General features: G+C 36.1%; 1 protein-coding gene across 4 annotated transcripts in view; it reads right to left on the bottom strand.

Annotated features, from left to right (window-relative positions):
- CCDC178 (coiled-coil domain containing 178) overlaps window positions 1-22105 on the bottom strand; it is a 156744-nt gene that overhangs the window by 3207 nt on the left and 131432 nt on the right. For all 4 annotated transcript variants that reach the window (XM_081952665.1, XM_081952664.1, XM_081952666.1 and 1 more), the window contains one exon: window positions 9957-10091. In XM_081952665.1, coding sequence (XP_081808791.1) covers window positions 9957-10091 — 135 coding nt within the window. The remainder of the gene's footprint in view (window positions 1-9956; window positions 10092-22105) is intronic.

A 22105-nucleotide genomic window follows, 5' to 3' on the forward strand; every position in this document is an offset into this window, starting at 1 on the left:
AATGGGGTTTGTTGAGTGCACTGCTCCATCTAGAATATTAATTAATCTGAACTTTTTTAAAATCAGTTTTTCCAAGGATGTGACATGACAGGTGTCATTCTAGAAATAAGGCTTTGTATTAGTATACTAACATTTTAATGGTAGGAATGCATTTTGAAAATAATAGTGCTTCAAAGGCCACTTGTCTGATTTGCATAACTTTGCTAATTTATCAATCCCAGGTCTTAGGCTGGATTTCTTATTTCGGCATTAACTTCACCATACTTAAATAAAAATGGAGAGAAAACCCCTTTAGCTACCATGATTCTGAGTATGACATGCATTTAGAAGCCATAACGACAGAAAATTAATACTTAGTGTATTTAGTATTCAGTGTTATAAGTAACAAAACTAGGTAAACACATTGGAACTTAAACTTGACTGTTTCCTTATTTCCCATGTAGACTACTTGGGTTCTATGATACTTTTTTCTTTAATACTTGTGTTTAGGACAGCAGTTCAAAATATATAAGCACAAACATTTGACCATAATAACAAAAATATAGAAGGTTCTTGTTAGGAAGAAGCGATGTTTTAATTTTGTTTCTACATTCTATTTTTAAAAAATCAATCTAGGAATAAAGCAGTTCTATCTTTCAGGGAAAACTGGATGGAACCATGCATGACATGAGTAAGACATTTAAATAACTGAAAAGGTTAAAGTGGACAACCTTGTTAAACAAACACCTTTATTACTAAGATGCTAAATGGAAATGCAGATAACAAATAGACAAGAGACCCAAGCCATGCCATGAATTTAAATTCAAGTATCATCTTTGCATGGAAAAAGACCAATTGTATGCTGGTTTTCCTATAAGGATAATGGAGTCCTCAACTTGGATGAGTAGTGCAAACCATAACTTACATGTGGCAGAGAATAAGGCTCTTGGACCTCAAAACAGAAGTTACATTTAAATTGATTAGGGGAATTAGAGTTCAAGAAACTTTTCTTTCCAAGTATTCCTGTCTAAATGTATACACTTTTAGGAGATTACTTTCAGTTTTTTAACTCCTGGCAATTGCATTACAAATTGCATTACACTTTTAGGGGATTACTTTCAGTTTTTTAACTCCTGGCAAATTTTAACTCCTGGCAAATAGGGAAGAAAATGGTAAGTGAGCACCTGCCTACCCTAGACGAGTTCAAATCACCAGGACCGGATGGATTACACCCTAGGGTTCTGAAGGAACTGGCAGACAAGATCTCAGAACCTCTGAACTATATCTTTCAGAGATCCTGGAGCACAGGGGAACTACCAGAGGACTGGAAAAGAGCTGATGTGGTTCCCATCTTCAAAAAAGGGAAAAAATTAGATCCAGGAAACTACAGACCTATCAGCCTGACCTCAATACCAGGAAAAATTCTGGAAAAGATAATCAAGCAACGAATTAGCGAACACCTAGAAGCAAACAAAGTAATAGCCAAAAGCCAACATGGGTTTGTCAAAAACAGATCATGCCAGACTAATCTTATTGCATTCTTTGATAATGTGACAAAATTAGTGGACCAGAGGAATGCCGACTTGGACTTCAGTAAGGCATTTGATAAGGCAGACCATAACCTACTACTAGATAAAGTAGAAGAATGTGGGTTAGACAGCATCACCACCAAATGGATTCGTAACTGGCTGATCAATCACATTCAACTTGTAGTCCTCAATGGAACTGCATCTTCATGGAAGGAAGTATGCAGTGGAGTACCTCAAGGCTCTGTTTTGGGCCCAGTACTCTTCAACATCTTTATCAATGATTTGGATGAGGAAATAAATGGGGAACTCATCAAATTTACAGATGACACCAAGCTGGCAGGAATAGCCAACGCTCCAGAAGATAGGCTAAAGATACAGAAGGATCTTGACAAACTTGAACATTGGGCACTATCTAATAAAATGAAATTCAATGGTGAAAAGAATAAGGTTCTACATTTAGGCAACAAAAACGAAATGCACAGGTACAGTATAGGTGGTACCTTGCTCAACAGAAGTAACTGTGAAAGGGATCTTGGAGTCCTAGTGGGCAACCATTTAAATATGAGCCAGCAGTGTGCAGCAGCTGCCAAAAAAGCCAACACAGTTCTAGGCTGCATCAACAGAGGGATAGAATCAAGATCACGTGAAGTGTTAATACCACTTTATAATGCCTTGTTAAGGCCACACTTGAAATACTGCATTCAGTTTTGGTCACCACGATGTAGAAAAGATGTGGAGACTCTAGAAAGAGTGCAGAGAAGAGCAACAAAGATGATTAGGGGACTGGAGACTAAAACATATGAAGAACAGTTGCAGGAACTGGGTATGTCTAGTTTAATAGAAAGAAGGACTAGGGGAAACATGATAGTAGTGTTCCAATATCTCAGGGGTTGCCACAAAGAAGAGGGAGTCAAACTATTTTCCAAGGCACCTGAGGGTAGAACAAGAAGCAATGGGTGGAAACTAATCAAGGAGAGAAGCAACTTAGAACTAAGGAGAAATTTCCTGACAGTTAGAACAATTGATCAGTGGAACAACTTGCCTCCAGAAGTTGTGAATGCCCCAACACTGGAAGTCTTTAAGAAGATGTTGGATAGCCATTTGTCTGAAATGGTATAGGATTTCCTGCCTAGGCAGGGGGTTGGACTAGAAGACCTCCAAGGTCCCTTCCAACTCTGCTATTGTATTGTATTGCATGGATTAGTCACTGCAATTTTCTCGGCAATTGTTTTTGGAAACAATTTGCCATTGACTCTCTTCCTAGACTGGCCCAAAGCTAAGTAGCTGGTTACATGTCTAAGATGGGACTAGAATTCAAAGCCTTTCAGTTTTTAGCATGATGCCTTAACCACTGCACCCAAATGGATCTTTGAATATTTGCCTGTTCTAATTCAAAGAAAAAGTATTGACAAAGGAAGGAGTAAGACAGAGAGACACAGATTCAGAGAGTAAGAGTCATATAATCAAATAATTGTGTTTATTTGGCAAAGTCCATAAAAAGCTCAAAGTATATGATCTAGTTTGCAATTATGTGAAGAACATTATAGAAAATAGGTTTAACAAGAGTTGTAGTTCACTAGATTTTGTAAAGATACTTCATACCTTTCTCCAGCTGATGCTGATTTAATCCTAGATACACTGGTTTGCAACAAGTGATGGTTATTATCAGTGGTAGGTTTCAATTTATTTTACAAACGGTTCGCTAGTGCACGTACATGTGCTTGCGCAATGCTTTTGCACAGAAGTGTCCGGGTGGGTGGGTGGAGCCTCCCGCTGCCGCCACTACCAGTTCGTCTGATCAGGGGCAAACCAGCAGAAACTCACCTCTGGTTATTATAGAATAAATATCACAGTATTTTCAGTATTCTGCTTACTGGAGGATAATGATATCTGAAGTCACAGAAGAAAGATTACTTAGGAGGAAGGAGAATGAATCTTTCAATAATCTTAAAATCAGTAGCCAACAATGATCTGCATTAACAAAAGTTATACATGCAGAGAAAATGGCTAAATAATAGGAAACTTGAAAACAGAAAGCATGTTAGAAAATAAACTAGTACTGTATCTTTATATGCCTAAATACACCATGAACTGGCAAACTGTAATTGGGACACTTGTAAGATATAAAGGCATCAGAATAAATTTATTATTTACATTATGTGTAAGATATAAAGGCATCAGAATAAATTTATTATTTACATTATGTGTATATATATATATATATATATATATATATATATATATATATATATATATATATATATATATATATATATATATATATATATATATATATATATATATATATATATATATATGTTGTAATTGTACTGATAAATAAATAAATAAATATATTCTATTACTATAACATTTGGCTCATTCCTGTACCAGATGAGACACTCACCAATCTACAATACTTCTGAAATTTTTGTTTGATTGTTTGGCTTCAGTATTCTGGTCTTTTATATCAGCTGATTAATTTATTGTAAACTTGTGATAGTGATTTTTGTGTGGGCAACTATGTGCAGTTTTACTGGTACTGTTGGTAATAATTTCAGACTGCAAAGCTGCTTGCCAGCTTGTTCTCACATTACTCCTACAGTAGAGGAGGATGGAATGGAATGAATGCTGAAAATTCAGGAAATAGAATATGTTGACCATTGTAGACCAGACTCAATTCCACCCATTTAAAGTGCAGAAAATTGCATTAAAAAATAAAGTATGCTGAATAACATTATTTTATCTATGCATACATACAATAGAACTGCGTTTGAAATAAACCGTGGTTTAGAAATCAATTTGGATGACAAACATAGGTAGTAGCCTAATGGCACATCAAGTATGTTTCTCAATGCAAGCCTTTTCACCAACTGACTGGAAAGCCAAACAACATTGGCATGACATTAGCAAATTTCTCCTTGCCTTGCCTAACTTGAATTAATGTCAATAAACACAAAGAAATAAGTAGCACCAGCCTAAAATACAGTATCACAAGTATATGTTTAGATCCCTGAAAAATTGTCCTGTTTTCTTAAGATGAAGAATCTAAATACCACAGAAAATATTTTAAAAAGTGGAGAAAAGTAAAAGCTATTGTGATAAATTTCAAATTAAGTCTTCAAACTTAATACTGCTCAGAAATAGAAGAAATTTTGCTTGTGTTTTTGTATGAGAAATGTACTGTATGAGTAAATACTGATTTATTTAACAGTACGTTAGATTCTGAGGCACTCAGTCTTTGGTATCTGCTAAGGCAGCCATCAGATTACTTCCTACACTATTCAGATAGGTTTAACACATGCAGGCTGACTTTAGTATGGATTGTTACATGGAAAAACAGCTGTAGAGAAATCAGTCCTAATTCCTCAAAGATATAGGACTTCATTGTTTTACAGCCAAGCTGTCATCCTATGGGTCACTTGATCATTTGAAAGTGTTTCTTCCTGCCTCTGGAGGAGTGTGATAAACCAAGTTACCCACTCATACACACAAACAAATGCAAAGGCATTTGTCATTTTGAGTAACATGAGATGATTCCACATACATCTTTTGTCCTTTAGTATAGACTTCTTGAAATATTTTATCCAGCTAAATGTCTGTGGTCCCAAACTCCTAATTTAAAAATGTTGATAAATGAAGTATCTCTTTAGCTAATAAATGAAGTATCTCTTTAGTTATCCTTTGTCAGCAACATTCATTTTAATGGAAAGTGAGTTTACAGGGTTACATGATTGAACTACTGAGCCAAGTCAGTGTTGGCAAATGATGGGCTAAATTATTGATGTTACACACTAATGAATTCTGATGAGAAATAAAACACAGACATTACGTTTCAAGTGGTTCATAATTATTTTTGTACTTTAAAAGCAATTTTATTCTTTTGCCAAATCATACCAGTCTGTAAAACAAAAACATTGCTAGTGATTATAACTAGAATTAGTGAATTTGCGGCAAAAATGCTTCTCTACATTGCCCCATGGATACTTTACTCATATGAGGCTTTTCATTTCCTTCTCATTTCTGGGAAAAGATAATTAAATTAAATGATGAAATTTTAAAACTTTTAAATAAGACAATCTTCTTTTCAGCCATGATTAAGAGTTCAGTAGGTATGTTTATAATCAATGATACAGCAGCATGGATAATGGAGTTCTGTTAAATGACCATAATTAAATCAGGAAGTCACAAAAGCAAGGAAGCTTCTTAAAGTTCTGATCCAGCATGATGTATTTTAAGAGAGGAGGCTCAAAATTAAATATAAGACGGGTTAGCATTAATCAAAATGGACTAATGTTTGCACACAGTCTTAACATCTTTCAAAATGCTTAATAATGGTATAAAATAAATTGTTCATTCAGCATTGTTTCAAATGTAAAGTGTATAGTCATGAAAACATGTCCTAAATCAGCAGTAGTACTACAGCATTGGTGGTAATGCACAGCATGTTTTTTAAAAGATGATGTGTATCATAAGCCCTGAGCCCTCATGCCACTAAAGACATCATTTTCAACATCTGTCAGAGAGGTTTTATACAAATCTCTGGCATAACGGCAAACTCTAAGAGTGATGTGGTCTATTCAGAAGTGGTTATCTTTGTCCCACAAACAAAGTTTATCACATTGAGAATGAACTGCATACCTCTGCAATTCATACTTGTGCTTGCCCTCCTTCTCCTTTCATGCGTTGTATTTCAGCAAATACATTTTGTCAGCATTTATTAAACCAAGATTTCCTATTATGTTCAAACAATGGAAGTATAGTGTAAGAGCTCTCTTTAAACTGTAGTATTACATCACAGATAGTCACTCTAGTTTGGAGAAAGCCTTTAATGATTAGACTGTTATATTTTTATTCTATGTATAAGTATATGTATATAACCCAAGGAGACCAACAAACCTAATAGTACTGGCTCTGATTTTTTTTCTATTAAAACAATTCTGTGAGGTGGATTAGGTGCTTTTTATATCATTATTAAGCATGAGAGTGACTGGTCCAAGATCACCTAGTTGGCTTTCATGCTTAAGACAGGTCTAGAACTCATAGTATCTTGATTTCCAGCACCTTAACCACAACACCAAATTAGCTTATTAGAACTAAGCAGAAGTCTAATTATCTCTGTTCATTCAGTAATATTTGGCAGATTGGGGCTACTTTGTGATCTGATGATTATGCAAGGTGTTTAAATGGAGTGACCTGATGATTAAATCTTATGGGACTCAGGAAACATGCTTTCCTCATTATAGACTTAACCTCTGGAATGACCTCCCCCAGGGAACTGTGTGGCCCCCATCTTAATTACTTTCAGAAAAATCACCAAAAAAAATTGGTTGTTCATCCAGACCGTGAGATAAAGTAGTTGTGTAGTCCTTATAAGATTATTTGTTTAATCTACCTGTCCTCTATCTTGGCTCCCGATTTCTTGTCCCTGACAGTTGCTAAGAAGTAAGGCAGCCTAAATTCTGAAGATAATTAATTAAATAATTTCATTGAGTCTACTATAACTTTACTGTTTGAAACTTACATTATTACTATTATAAATCAAATTCACATTTAACTTGTTTAAAAGTTACAATATATAACTTTAATTTGGGAAAGAATATCTACTTTTCCACTGTTATTTCCAATAACGGAGAATATTTGTAGGTCAGCATTGAAAGGAGGGGTCCTTGGCACTTTCTGAGCTTGGAGCAACTGGAGAGATGTAACCTAGCTTGGGTCTTGAAACATCTGCAAGGAAACAACCAAGCTCGGAGAGCACTAAGGGTCCCTCCCTCCAGTTATTTTTATTCATGCTTGGATATCTATATGTAGGTTTATTTCACGACGAAACAAAAGTTGATATAATCTATTTGAGGCATTCCAAATTCCCACTTCAGACACTTGAAGAATTGCTTTGCATAGATGATACATCTGAGACTCTTTTGAACTGAAGTGATTGAACTATTAATTTTCTGGCATGCTGGGTTCACACTAATCTAAACAGAACTAGTAGAAGTGGATATGGGCCATTTGAAGAATAAAAGGATTGAATTCAGACTCTCAATAGAAAGAAATACAAAATAGACTATGATATTAACATAGCCATGATCTAGGGAAACAGCCAGCTATTTAAGCTAAGATCAAGCTATGTATAGCCTGATAAAGAGCAGCAATGCTAAGAAAGCTGGCATGCAAGTCAATTATATATGAAAATATAAAAACAACCCAGCAGGTCAGTTGAAGGAAGCTAGAACAAGGAAGAGTTAGGAATGGTCATTTTTCAGGAAAGGCACCCTAGGACAGCAGCCCCCAACTTTTTGGGCATCAGGGACCGATTCCTTGGAGAGAGGTTTTTCTGTAGACTGTAGAGGGCATGGTTTTGTATGCTGCCTGCATCCAGTGGAAGGGGCTTCACTTGTTTGTACAGCCCAGTTTTTGGCATGTGGCGGATTGATGCTGATCCACAGACTGGGGATTGGGGAACCCTGCCCTAACGTATTAACTTACTTAGTTTAGTCAAGTAATAGAAATATTTCAGAAAATATTGGAATGAAGACTGGAATTTTATGAAGCAGACAAATTATCTCAATGCTTTTCAATCTTGCTTCTAGTCTTTGTTTTCCAGTCAAATCAGCCATGGCTACTCTGTTAGGTAACCTCTTGTAGGAAAGAGATGGGAGAACTCAAATCAGACAAGATCAAATATTTATTACAATATATACAATATAAGGGGAATGTTACTATCGATTCGGCTTGATTTCTCAGCAGAAATTTATTTGATTAACCAGGGAACAACATGTTTTTGAACTGGAATTTGGGAACACATTTGTCTGTTCCGGTGGTCCTCAACTAAGCAATTCAGTAGCAGTCATCACAGTCATTAGCAATAACTTATTTTGTGAACTTGGTTTTACATTCCTGAGGAGGAGATGGTTGAGACTGGAGAATTCCCTGTGTTAATTAATACAACATATAGATTTCCAGTCAGTTATATGTTATACCTGGATATGAATGTGCAAGCTATCCTGGGTAAAGGGCCAACTTTTGCTTATTCATTCTGGTGTAATCTTATTAAAAGTTATTTTTCAAATGGTTTTCCCTTTTAAGGGAAATAAATAGGGTGGTTGTTGAGAACTAAACATTGGTTTTAATGGAAAATGTATCTGAAGGAAAGAATATCCTTCTTCTACTTTGTATAAGAGGAAGAAATAAAAAAACTAGAGCTGATTGACAGTCATTCAGTATGAAATATGCTGATCTGTGTTTGAATGTTAAGTATCATATTGGTTTAGAGTGGCATATGAGATAGAGGACATTGGCATTTTTAATTCCTGTTTCCATTTTACCTCAGAAATTTCTCCAGTCCCATCAAAATCTCAAAGACAGGTATGTACTCTTAAAGAAATGTTGCTATTTGCTAATTAGCTCTCATCAGCTAGCCATACCCTTACTGGGATTAGAACCCGGGCTGTATATTAGTCATACCAGGGGTTGTAACACAAATACATATACATATACATGTACATGTACATGTACATGTACATGTACATATACACATATATACACACACACACACACACACACACACACACACACACACACACACACACACACACACACACACACACACACACACACACACACACACACACACACACATATATATATATATATATATATATATATATATATATATATATATATATATATATATATTCGTAGATTTTCACGGGTGTAGGTATGCTGGTTTTGTTGTATTCGGGTCTTTTCCCATGTAAGGTTGAGATTGTCTTTGCAACGTTTCGGCAGGATCTCACCTGCCATCTTCAAACCTTTATATATAAGGTTTGTCAAATCATCTAAAGAAGTCTTTCACTTATGGCAATGAGTATGTTCCTGAAGGTTCAGTATGGCATATCATATGGCCTGGGAAGGCTTTTAAGGTAAACCTAAACCTTTGGGAGACTTCACTTACCTTCCCACTTGATGATGATTTACATAGTCCTAAAAATGCCTGGAAAATCCATGAAAAAATTACTCCAAAACCAGACAAGCATGATTAATCTTAGCTATAGTAAGCGGGAGTACAGCTGTAAGTAAATGCTATTTGTTATCTGTCTTTACATAAATAGGTAACCTAACTGAAACAAATTAAAAGTAAAAAAAAAACTCAAATAGTTATTTCCTATAGCAATAATACACAAAGCTGGATTTATCACATTCTTAAATATTTTGGCAATCAGTATAATTTTTAAATTGCAAGGTCCCATCTTTTTTAAAAAAATACCGTTTATCCAGGAATCATGTGTTTCCTATTGAATTCATTCTTCATGCAATTCGAGTTTATTAAAGAAGTTAAAAATTTACAAAACTCAGACGGGATATGGTTTTAATGCTTCATCACACTACTCATCATTTGCTTTTCAATCTAGATCAGAATAATTTTTTCTCCTTTCTTCGCACACCTACCTTCACAGCTAATATTTTCTGAACAGACTCATAAGAGGCTGCCTGCAACTTCTCGAGCTTGGCTTGGTTATAGAGGGCTTGCAATTTGAAGTATTCCACCACTAGCCTGTGCAGCTTCTTTTGCAGCTGAGAGAGCTAAAAGAGGAAAGGGGAAAAATAAGTCAGAGTGGGAGAGGAAATTAATGGCAGTGTTCAAGAAGAATGATGGAGGGAAATATAGAAAGCAGTCAATAGCCCATTCTGCACTGTACGGACCTGACAGGAATTTCACAGTCTCTTGATTTTTCAGCCCACTCATGCGCATTCATCAGAAACCAGTCACATCTGGCTGCCAGGATGGGGGGTTAATTTTCTCTAAATGCCTCAGCAGTTTTGTTCTAGCTGAGGCAAACTCTGTGACTGCAAAGCTGATGAGTAAAATATTTCTACTTCACCCAGTTTAACTCAAAACCGATAGCCTCGGGACATATTGAACCTTTCTTTAAAAAATAATCTTTTGAAGCATTTTGAATGGCACATCAGGTCAGGCCAAAGTTTAAAATGCAAGTTTAAGACTTTGATGGACACTGTGGCTCATTTTTCCTTGTAAAGCTTATCATAGCTTGGCAATGTGTGCTTCAGAGCATGACAAAACTAAAGAGAATTAACTTCACCATCAGCAGCTGAGGGAGAACAATAACAGGAAAGAAATTTCCCGACAGAACTCCCTATTAATCTACATAGCTATAACCATGTGACAAGAAAGCATCTAGCTGCACTAAAGTGCAGTTAAGGCAGCAGCTGAAAGTGACACTACCTTATCTATATCTATCTGTCTAGATGTATACACATGCACACACAAGCTCAAACATTTAAATTTAAGAAGGACAGATATGGTTTTCACCTCTTGTAAGTATTTCATTGAAAAAGAATGCTAAATGCATCAGAAATTTGACAGCTGCTTTAGGGATATAATTCACATTGCATTTATTTCAACTGATTTGCAACAGAATAAATAAACATATATTTGGAATAATAACTCTATTTTATCTATTTTATCTATCCATCCACCCATCCACCCATCCACCCATCTATGCCTATGATAGGCCCAGAGTGTCTTGGGTATTTAGGTCTCCCTGCCTGCCCCCAGTCATCAAACCAATAGTCTCCTACTTCATTTGACAAATCTCTTTTGAAATGGTGGAAACTTGCAAAGCAATTTAACTATATGGCACAATGATCTCTCCACAGAAGTACCATTGAAGATGTCCAAATTCCTTGGTATGTCTTAAAGAATTGCTTGAATCCTGACAATATTTTTAGGAGTTAAAAATACTGGTAAACTGGAAAATAGTAAATTATAACCCTTATGCTGCATAGTTGGTTTTTAATGACTTTTGCTACTTAGCTATGCTACAGCTGTATTGCAAAATCTCAGTCACCACCATCAGTGAATGACCTTTCTAAGCTTGCTTGTGAACCAGATTAAAACAATAGTATAATACTACTTTGGAAGTCTTCCAATTCATTGAGGTCAAAACCAGAATGAATGCATGAATAAAAATACTTTAATTACATAAAGTAACATTACTTGGCTGCCCATATTTATTTCCTTGCCTAAATCTTGCTTTCAAATTGTATTTGTTACAATGAGAATAGAAAATAGGTAAAACTCACAGAATAACAGAGAATCTTATAAAAATTAATGGCCTTTCACATCTAAACATACAATATCTTTGGCTCTTATACAAAACATTGTCGGGAAAACAGGCTTACTGAATTATGATAATGTACAAGCAAATTGTGTTTCATAGTGTTCCATGTAATTCATATACCTGATGTCAATAATCAATATTTTTGCATAATTTATTTTTATATCAAGTAAACAATGTTATAAAAGTTAAAAGTTGTGAAAAATAGAAATAGATATTTTATTGATCATCTAATTGTGACATGTCAAACATTACCATACCAGGTTTTGTGTAACTGTCACACTAGGAACTGAATCAAATACGGTTACAATTCCCACACTGTAAAGCTTAGATAATTAGTACCAGTGATGTGCGGTGAGGTTTATGACTGGTGAGGCACTGACACAGTGCTGGGTTTCAAATATTTTTAGACTTGTGGACTTCAACTCCCAGAATTCCACAGCCAGGCATGCTCAGTTCCAACTTAAAGCGACAGCATTTGTTTTTCTCCTTTGCTCCTTCTTTCTTTTTCTTTTTCTTCTCCTTCCCCTCCTTCCTCCCTCTCTCCCTTCCTCCCCCTCTCTCAAACACACACACACACACACATGCACACACACACACACAAGTTGGATTGGACTATCTCTCCTACCCCTTCCCTCTCTCTCTCACTCTCAAACAAACCCCCCCACACACAAAAGTTGGATTGGATATCTTTTCCAGTGGCTTGAAAGCAGCTCCTCTGCCATCCCCCCCCATTCCCCTGCTGCCTTTCCCAAACACCTCCACCATTGCAAATGCAGCCTGCTGTCTGGGTGGGAAATGCCTGGAACACAATAAAGCCCACCCACCACCTCCTGCTGGCAGGCTGGGGTGAGAGGAGAGGCAGAGAAGCCGGAGGGGAGCCAAGCCGAATCTTCCAAAAGAAAGAGGCTGGGGGGAAGTGTGTGTACTACAGCATGGCTCTTTGCCTGCCTTCCTGCCTCCTCCTGTGGTCTCCTCAGTGCTCGCTTGTGCTCTCCCTCCCCAAGTGTAGTTTGATTGCAGGGGGAGCCACGTTGCCTTTTCAAACTTGTAATCAGTGAAGCTGGGCTAGATTTTTATATAGTTTTATCCAGCTGTGTGTGTGTGAGAGAGAAATGAATGGGGGCCTGGGGAGGAAGTCACTACACTTGGGGAGGGAGAGCACCAGTGAGGTTAAGCAGAGTCATCCACGGTGAGGCAGCAACTAGCTCAGCCTTTTCCTTTTCCTTTTTTTTTCATGATGAGAGTGGTGAGGCTGTGCCTCACTTGCCTCACCTGACTGCACGTCACTGATTAGTACCACTTGCTTTCAAGGGCTAGAATCCAAAACATGTTAACATGTGCAGGAATAAATGTACTTCTAGTGGAATCAGATGCAAGGAAGAGATATTAGGAGTTTAGTCCAATAGGTTTGGAGAACATCAGAAAAAGTAAGTGCCACTTTCGAACCTTTGAAAATTTTTAAAAGCCATTTCTGCGATATAAAGGATTATATTTTCAGAGCAACAGTAGAAATTTTACTACAAACTCTTGATTCCCCAAGTGTGTCTGATTCTAGTCAAACTGCCATAGGAAAAACATGAGGGAAGATAAAGTCCTACAAAGAGCTCGTGAACTGAAAAAAAAGGAAAAGAAAGTAAAGAAAAGAAGAGATAAATACAAAACATAGCTTAATATACAGAAAATGAAATACCTGGGATTATGGAAGTTAAAGACTTCTGCCTCACTGTTTAACTTTCAGTTTGATGGATAGATAGAGAAAAATATAAGAGAAATCCCAATGGAATCACCCAACTCAAGATTCATGGCAGAAACAGGCATGCATTGTTTGTGAATAATAACCCACATAATGCAAAAGAAGATCCTTTTTGTGGACAATAGTTTTGAAATAATCAAAAAGGGGCAAGTAAAGAACACACATAAAACAAATAATCAGGTACTTTAAAAAGTATCAAATTCGCAAAAGAAGAAGAGAACAATAACAGACTATCCTTCCTAGATATTTTCATCAGCAGAGAGAACAGTGAAAGACTTCTGACTTGGGTATATTAAAAAAACATCACAACAACACATACAAAACAATGCTACAATAACAGAGTGACAACTCTATTGCCTACAAAGAAACAATCAGCTCTACAAACTGTATTCAGATGAGCAAAACCACATTGCAGCAGCCCAGAGCTCCGTAGAGAGAAAATAGATTATCTTTGCAGCATCCTTTAGTGCAATGGGTTAACCACAGAACTTTTAAAAAAACGTGTCTTTTTATACAACCAGCTAGGGAACAACCATCACAACTCATCAAAAGAATAATAATTCCATACATCAAAAGTATCTTAGAAATCATCAGCAGATTAAATGTAAGTACAGAGGAACAACAGATTTAACCAATCCTGAATTATTATTACACATTATTAATCAAATTCATATAGCCGTCCATCTCACATGAAAAGGACCCTAGGCAACGCACAGCAGTCTGAATGCTTTGAAGAACAATTATAGGAAACAATGATCAAACTTCACTAAATATCTTAAAATTTAAATGTTTTTATTTCAAGACTCAAGATTCATTAAAGAATGGAAGAAAGATTAAAACTTTAATTTTGCTGAGTTTTTATAGTTTTTAAAGAAAAGGGAGCAAGAATCTTCCCTATGTACCCATCATATGAAAGTTGTTAATCAGGTTCTTGTTGAAGGAGTTCTGAGTACACATTGACCACAGGATGCTTCCCACTTTGATTATTTGGAAAACAGCTTGACATAGACCTCTTTCCATCCCATTCAATGCACAATCTGTATGCAAATCTTAATTCAAATACTTACATTTCTCATTTATTAACCTGGAAACAAGCAAAATGGCATATTTTGTATTTTTTTTTTCAATTTGGCATATTCTAAGAATCAAACCTCCCCCCCCCCCCCCACTCTCCATGTTAGAGATTAAACTTGATAAAGAATATGGGAAAACAAGTTTGTAGATTGCAGTCTAGGTTTCTATGCATGCATGAATATCTGATTTACTATCAAATCAGTAACAGCTTTGGTTATTTACTGAAATCTGTAGAAAAACTGAACGGAATTCTGAAAACCTGGAAGAGGAAAATGCAATTGTGGGGGAAAAAATGAAGATTTACGATTGAATTTGTGATGCTGTGAATAGCACAAGTCTAGGACAACTTGCCGGGGCCAACTTGCCATGGCCATCTCATCATGGACAACTTGTCACAGCTAACTTGCTACAGCCAACTTGCCACAGCCAACTCGTCACAGCTAATTTGCCGTGGGACAACTTGCCATGGCCAATTCACCACAGAAAAACTCACTTCAGGACAAGAGTTACACTAATATCGAAGAAATGGTAGACTAGAATAATTAAAGAAACAACAGCAGAACGGAGTCATTTCTCTTATCTTCCCCTAAGTATATTCATTCTTATTTTGGCTCATAGCTAGGAACTTTTTCAGGACTTGTGATTAAATTAAAAATGATATTACATGATAGCATTCTTAGCTTCATGGAATATTTGACAACAATCAAATACTGTTAATAATAAGCATACAATTGATATGACAGCTGCCAATATTATATGGATAACTAGCAGAAGTGTTAATCTGGAACATCTTCATTTTACTTTTTCCAATTCTTTGCCAATAAGAGTTTACTACTAATTAGTAAGTTATAGACCCAATCAAAATGTATTCTGTTTTTGAGTCTTTAAAAAATATCTAATAAAATTGCTTCTGATTAATAGAAAATTCATTTTTATATGTTTAACTTTTTATATTTCTACCTTGCCATTTTCTAATGGAGGAAAATGACAATTTAAAAAAAACTGGTAAAATTATATCCTGGTTAGCATGAAAACTCATAATGTTCAGAAAATAAATGAACTACTATCTCTAATTTAAATTTATTGTTTTATCATAGAAAATCATGATACAACCACACAACAAATAATTCCACTTACTGAAACATAGCCAGCACTCCACCCACCCACCCATCCACCAAGATTTATAGAAAGACGGCAGCTCCGATGAATATATATATATAACATTTTAAGCCCACAGCTTGAAGATGGCAAGTGAGATCCTGCCGAAACGTTGCAAAGACAATCTCAACCTTACACGGGAAAAGACCCGAATACAACAAAACCAGCATATATATATATATATATATATATATATATATATATATATATATATATATATATATATATATATATATATACACACACACACACACACACACACACACATACATACATACATACATACATACATACATACATACATACATATGAAAAAGCAGCCAACAGGTTGAGTTAAACATTACACTAATCTTCCAATCCCTCTGTTAACCATCTGTTATTATATTTAGCATGTGCTTTATCACTACTGTATATTTATGAAAAGCTGTAAATCAATAAATTACCTGAAGAGCAGCTACTCCATTTGCTCACAGTATCATACTCCTTGCTTGAAGAAATTATTTCATAAACAATATGTACAATTATGAAGTTGCCATGGGTTCAAAAAATTTACATATATGTGCTCTAAGAAACATCAGTGCCATTAAAGCTGTTCAGGCTAAGACTCAAAATATATAGAACTGAAAGTCATACAAAAGGGTACAGGTATAGCCATTGATGACCTATTTGTTAGTCTTGTAGACAGTTGGGTAACTTTTGAAAGATTTGTTGAATTATAACAAAAGGACATATTTTTTAGTCCTAGCTCAAATGTTTATTTTAAAAAAGTTTGCATTATATGGCAATTTTACAAATGTTAATGGAAAATCAGGGAAAAATCTTGATCCTTTCTTTTATTTTGAAATGAAACCAAATGGAGAATGGAATGGATAATGAAATTTAATTGGTGACTAATGTAATTTCATTTACATTCAATCCTCCAAAGAAAATTCACCAGATTCCATTTTCACGGTCAACTAATTAGTCTGCATTGAAGAGCAATCATCTATTTAATCAATTCATATTGTTAGGTACAAGAACATCCAAAATCAAAATGATAAACATCTCAAAGTAAAAAAAAATAATGCACTGTGATAACTAATTTAGGGATGTGTACCATTACAAAATCAAAATGTGTTAGAAATGAAGAAGGATGCTGAAAATCAATAAGATACTGTAGTAATTAGCTGAACAAACATGATATTCAGCATTATCAAAATCATGTCAAAGCAGAAGAAATGCCTTCTATTACAATTGTAATACAAATGTATAAACAAATAAGGTTAAATTTAGCTAGAGCTTATATGACAACATAAATGTAATACATTCATAAAACTTAGTTCAGATAGTTGAGCCTCAAAGCAAAAAATAAGCCACCCCTCTTTAAGTTACTGAAAACCACATGAACAATTTGAAGCCTGCATATTTCCTTCCATTTCCCCACATTTTTGGGGCTATTAAAGCAAAAAATTGGGGGCATAATACTGAAAATAATGAGAATTAGAATAGTTTCCCACTGATTTTGTGTGAGAAACAATTGAATATGAATTTCAAAGTGCTGTAAGGCAACAATACCATAACAATTAATAGATTTCCCTAACATCCCAAACAGAGGGGGAAACGGAACAAAGTTTCATTTCTCTGATAATATCATTTTGTTGTTGCCTTGTCCTATTTAGTTCTTGGTGCTGGAAAAAATATCAATAACATTAGTGCATATCCCATATTTATTGTAGACCAAATCTATTTAAGTAATGTGAAGTATCTATTCAACTCTTAACAGTGAGAATATCTTGATGACAGTCAATATACTCTAGAACAGGGGTGTCAAACTCACGTCATCATGGCAATGTCACGTGACGTATCGGGACTTTCCCCCTTTGATAAAGCGGACATGGGTGTGGCCAGCATGTGATGCATCCGGCCCGCGAGCCGGGAGTTTGACAGCCCTGCTCTAGAATAATCTTAGCCTTCTTCTCAGATAAAATCTGCAAAAAGTTCAGCCTATTTCAGAGAGGGCAACATTTATTTGTAATAACTTGCCATTTTTATGGTATACATGATTCTAACTTGCATTTGGACACTTAGATAACAATGGGAGAGTGTGTATATCTAAGAATTTGGAACAAGCTAATACTTGGTCAACACTAAAAATAAACAGGACACTTGTGACTTAGAATCAATGAAGTAAAACACAGGGATGCTGACAAATCTGGAACTTCGAGAATTGGTCATAAGTATTGCAAGTTCAGTACTATTGTAACTTTGAACAATCGCTAAATGAATAGTCATTAACCAAGGAGCAACTGTATGTCTTCATTTAAGTAAGAATATTAACATTTATTTTATACAGAGCTATTTTATGCTCACTTGACCCAGAAAAGACATCAGGATCAGAGGGGAGTTTCCAATTTTTAAACTACCGGTTCAGGAGTACTCCCGCATGCACGTGCAACACTTCTGCACATGCGCAGAAGTGTCTGGGCGGAGTCTCCCACCACTGTTACTACCGGTTCGGACGATCCAGACTGAACCGGCAGCAACCCACCTCTAATTAGGATGGCTATTATATGATCACCAATGACAGCATAGTAATTCCGCAGCAGCTTTACACTTAGACAATTTGATGTAGTGATTAAAATACCAGGCTAGGAACCAGAAGACTGTGAGTTCTAGTACCAATGTAAGGCGAGCTGGATAGGCTTGAACCAGATACTCTCTCTCAGCTTAGGAAGCAAGCAATGGCAAACTACTTCTGAAAATCTTGCCATGAAAATGTCAGGTATGTTTCCAGGCAGTGACTAGAAATGAACACTAACTTGAATGCCCCTTACTCTGCAAATCCAACTGTTGGTTTAAAACCCACCTTATCCTTATAGGTTCCTTCCACCAGGGACGTGCGGTCAGGGGAGGCAGGGGAGGCAGAGCCTCACCGCTCTCATTATGAAAAGAAAAAAAAAAGGGGAAAGGAACACGTGGTCCGATTCCCCGCCTTCCTGAGTCAACATGAAGGGGACTGCGGAGCACGCTCCACGGTCCTGCAGCTCGCATTCCGCAGTCCCCTTCATGTTGACTCAGGAAGGCGAGGAATGGGACCACGTGTGCAGGAGGCTGAGGCTGCCTCAGCCTCCTGCACAGGTGGTCCCATTCCCCGCCTTCCTGATGCCATCACCAGCCTCACCAGCCATAAACCTCACCGCACGTCACTGCCTTCCTTTACTTTACTTTATTTCAAACTTTTATACCGCCCCCTCTCCCAAAAGGGACTTCCACAGTATCCTGATTAAACATAATTGGGAAGAGAGTAAGAGGGTTCCCGATGTGTGCATTCAGACATTGGTAAACTTTGCTTGGTGAAATCTGTTTGGTTTCCTTTTTAAATTTTGTGTAAAATTACTTAGAATTTCATGTTTTGGTAAATGTTTGTCTCACTAGGCAGATTAATTTTGTTATGCTAGACCCTTCTTTTCAAATGTTTTTAACTGTGGAATTTGTCTCCGTTTTTATTATGTTTATGTACTGGCTTTGTTTGAATATTTAACTGTAATTGTTGTAAATTGCCCTGAGCACAGGTGGGTTGCAAATTCCGGCGCTACTGGTTTGCTTGTGCTTGCGTGCTCATGTGCGCGCTCGCATGCAGCACTTCTGCACATGCACAGAAGCCTCTGGGCGGAGCCTCCCACCGCTGCCACTACTAGTTTGCCCGATCCGGGCCAAACCAGGAGCAACCTACCTCTGGCAATGAGCAATGCAAGTATAGTGTAAGGTACAGTGCACCTTTTCTACATAAAATAACTATAATTTCCACCAAAAGAAAAATGGGAATGGGAAAGGACAATAACTCATTCTTGGATGAACAGTTTTAAATTTCAAACTAAGCAACTTGAGTTTTAGAAAGAGTATTAATAATCCTAACAACTATCAGCTGTCTTGAACGAGCTAAAATTGCAATAGTTCAAGAAATAAATATCATTTACAGATGCCCAAGGATGCAGAATGATCTTAGCATAATATACTGTCATGTCAAAACTACTTTGAAATTTATATACATTGTATACATTGTTATTATGCTTGCTTTGTTTATCACTATTGTTTCTCCATTTTAGACAAGGTATTCTAAATATATAACCATTAATATTATGATTCATTATATCATCTTCAATATATCCAATAATAAAGAGTTATTTTTTATCCTATTCTAAGTCATTCTATTATTTTAGCATTGGTAACATTCTCTAATAATTTTCAATTCCATGTTTTTCCCCATTATTAGTATCATCAATCTAATATACATGTATACAAATTGTTATAATTATTAAACATCCATTAAGCCTAGCTATTATTACATCCTTTCAACATAAGGCATATTAAATTTGAAGTAAATTTATATTATGGCATTTCATTACATCATCCTGAAATCATCCAATGATATTACATCTTTATATTCTATTCTATATAGAATTGTTTATCTTTTATAAAAAGGCTTTTCAACATGATCTCCATAATCCTCACAGTTTATAAAAAAAATCATATTATCAATCTAGTATATATAAATGCTTTGTTATTATTATTAATCATTTATTTGACTATAGCTATTATTACGGTGTATATAGCACTCAAAATTTAACTACATTTAACTAAATTTTATTGTGACATTTCATTTCATCATCCTGTATCCTTCCAGAAATAGTGTAGTCCAATATCTCTTGCCATTTGTAAAGTCTGTATTCTAAGTGTTTTCTTGGTAAGTCTTATGTGGACTTCTCTTAAGAACCTGTTGTTCATTGCATTTCTTGTAAAGATTCGAAACCCTCTATCTGCTCCTTTTATCAGCTTAACTTTTGTTATCATTAGTGCTTCTGCCGAGATTACTCTCATTATTTCTGCCAAATTTTCTCTCCTTTCTTCATCTATGTTTTGACATCTGAAATAAAGTTCCAGTTCATCGATCTGTCCTTTCCATATTTCACACTTGTCATTTCTCTCCACTCTCAGTTTGCTGTCAGTGTCAACAATTTTCTTATCACTTTCATATGTCTCTGTGATTTTTTGAGCTCTGTCCTCTGTCCCTGTACTTTCTGTATTTTGATCTATAATTTCAAGTCTCTTTTCAATTCTCTCTGTGATTATTAAAACTTTTTGAATTTCTAAGAAAATTCTTTGCAAAGTTAGTGCCTTTTCTCCTGTGCTGCTTCTGTTTCAGGGGCTTGTCCCAACCTTCTGCAGCCATTTTGGTTGCTTCTCTTGTAGCTGGCAAAAACAGCTTTCTCCTGCATCAATCAGAGACTTTGTGATGTCCTTGAGATCAGCAGGACATGCTCTTCTCTATCACTGTTCCTTCAGAACAGTTTGGGTCCAAAAGGACCATCCAGGAACAGAGATATTGACAGCAATCCTGGAGCTCCAAGGTCGCATGTCGTGTCGTTGCGATGTCAAGTCCCGCCTCCAAATTAAAGGAACTTTTAATGTATTGCTATTATACCTTTCTGGGATCATGGTCGTGTCAACATATGTAGGATCGTTGGATGTAACAAATATTTCCCATTAGTAAACTTATTATGAATGGATGTAATGAATAGTATAGTAGTTAAGGCATCAGGCTAGAAACTGGAAGACAGTGAGTTCTAATCCTGCCTTAGGACAAACCCATTTGGGTGATCTTAGGCCAGTTACTTTCACCAAGCCCTAGCAAGAAGACAATGGCAACCACTTCTGCAAAAATCTTGCCAAGAAACCTGCAGGGACTTGTCCAGGCAGTCTCTGAGAATCTGACACTATTGAAGAGAAGGAAAAAAGTGAATGGGCTTTATTTTCTTTTCATACAAACCTGGTTTCTTCATTTTCATGCTGACTCAAAGTACAGGCAAGGTACCATTGACAGTCATGGATTTTTCAGTATTTATGTAGGTTTAGGAAGTTTAGGAAGTAGATAAAGATGAGTGCTGGGGTCACTCTTACTGTTAGTTTAATTAAGTATTTAATCATTTATTTCTATTCATCCTTAAGCCAAAGAAAATGTCACATGCCTTGCGGAACTCTTCTGTGCTCATTCAAAAAAAAGTCAAGGGATAACTTTAAGGTTAATTATAAGGTTCTTTCTCAGACTAAAATTTTGCATAGCCTATAGGAGGGGGGGGGGAATCAAATAATAACGTTAATCACTTCCAATCAAAAATATATTCCAATCTGCCTAGAATTAGTAACTGTCTATTTTTAAGCAGACATAGAATGGGGCAACACCAAAATATGATAATCACTATGGTGGCTTAAAGGCATATTAATAAGAATTTGTATGTAGTCCTATAATTATAGAATTACAGACTAGCAGAGTTGGAAGGGATCTTTGAGGTCTTCTAGTCCAATCACCTGTTCAAGTAAGAGTCCCTATACCATTCTGGACAAATGGCTTTCCAATCTCTTCTTAAAGCCTCCAGTGATGGTGGTCTCACAATTTCTGGAGGCAAGCCGTTTCTTGGATGTTTTCCTTTCCT

The sequence above is a fragment of the Natrix helvetica genome, assembly GCF_964273705.1.
Source record: "Natrix helvetica genome assembly, chromosome: 4".
In the NCBI taxonomy this organism is placed as follows: domain Eukaryota; kingdom Metazoa; phylum Chordata; class Lepidosauria; order Squamata; family Natricidae; genus Natrix; species Natrix helvetica.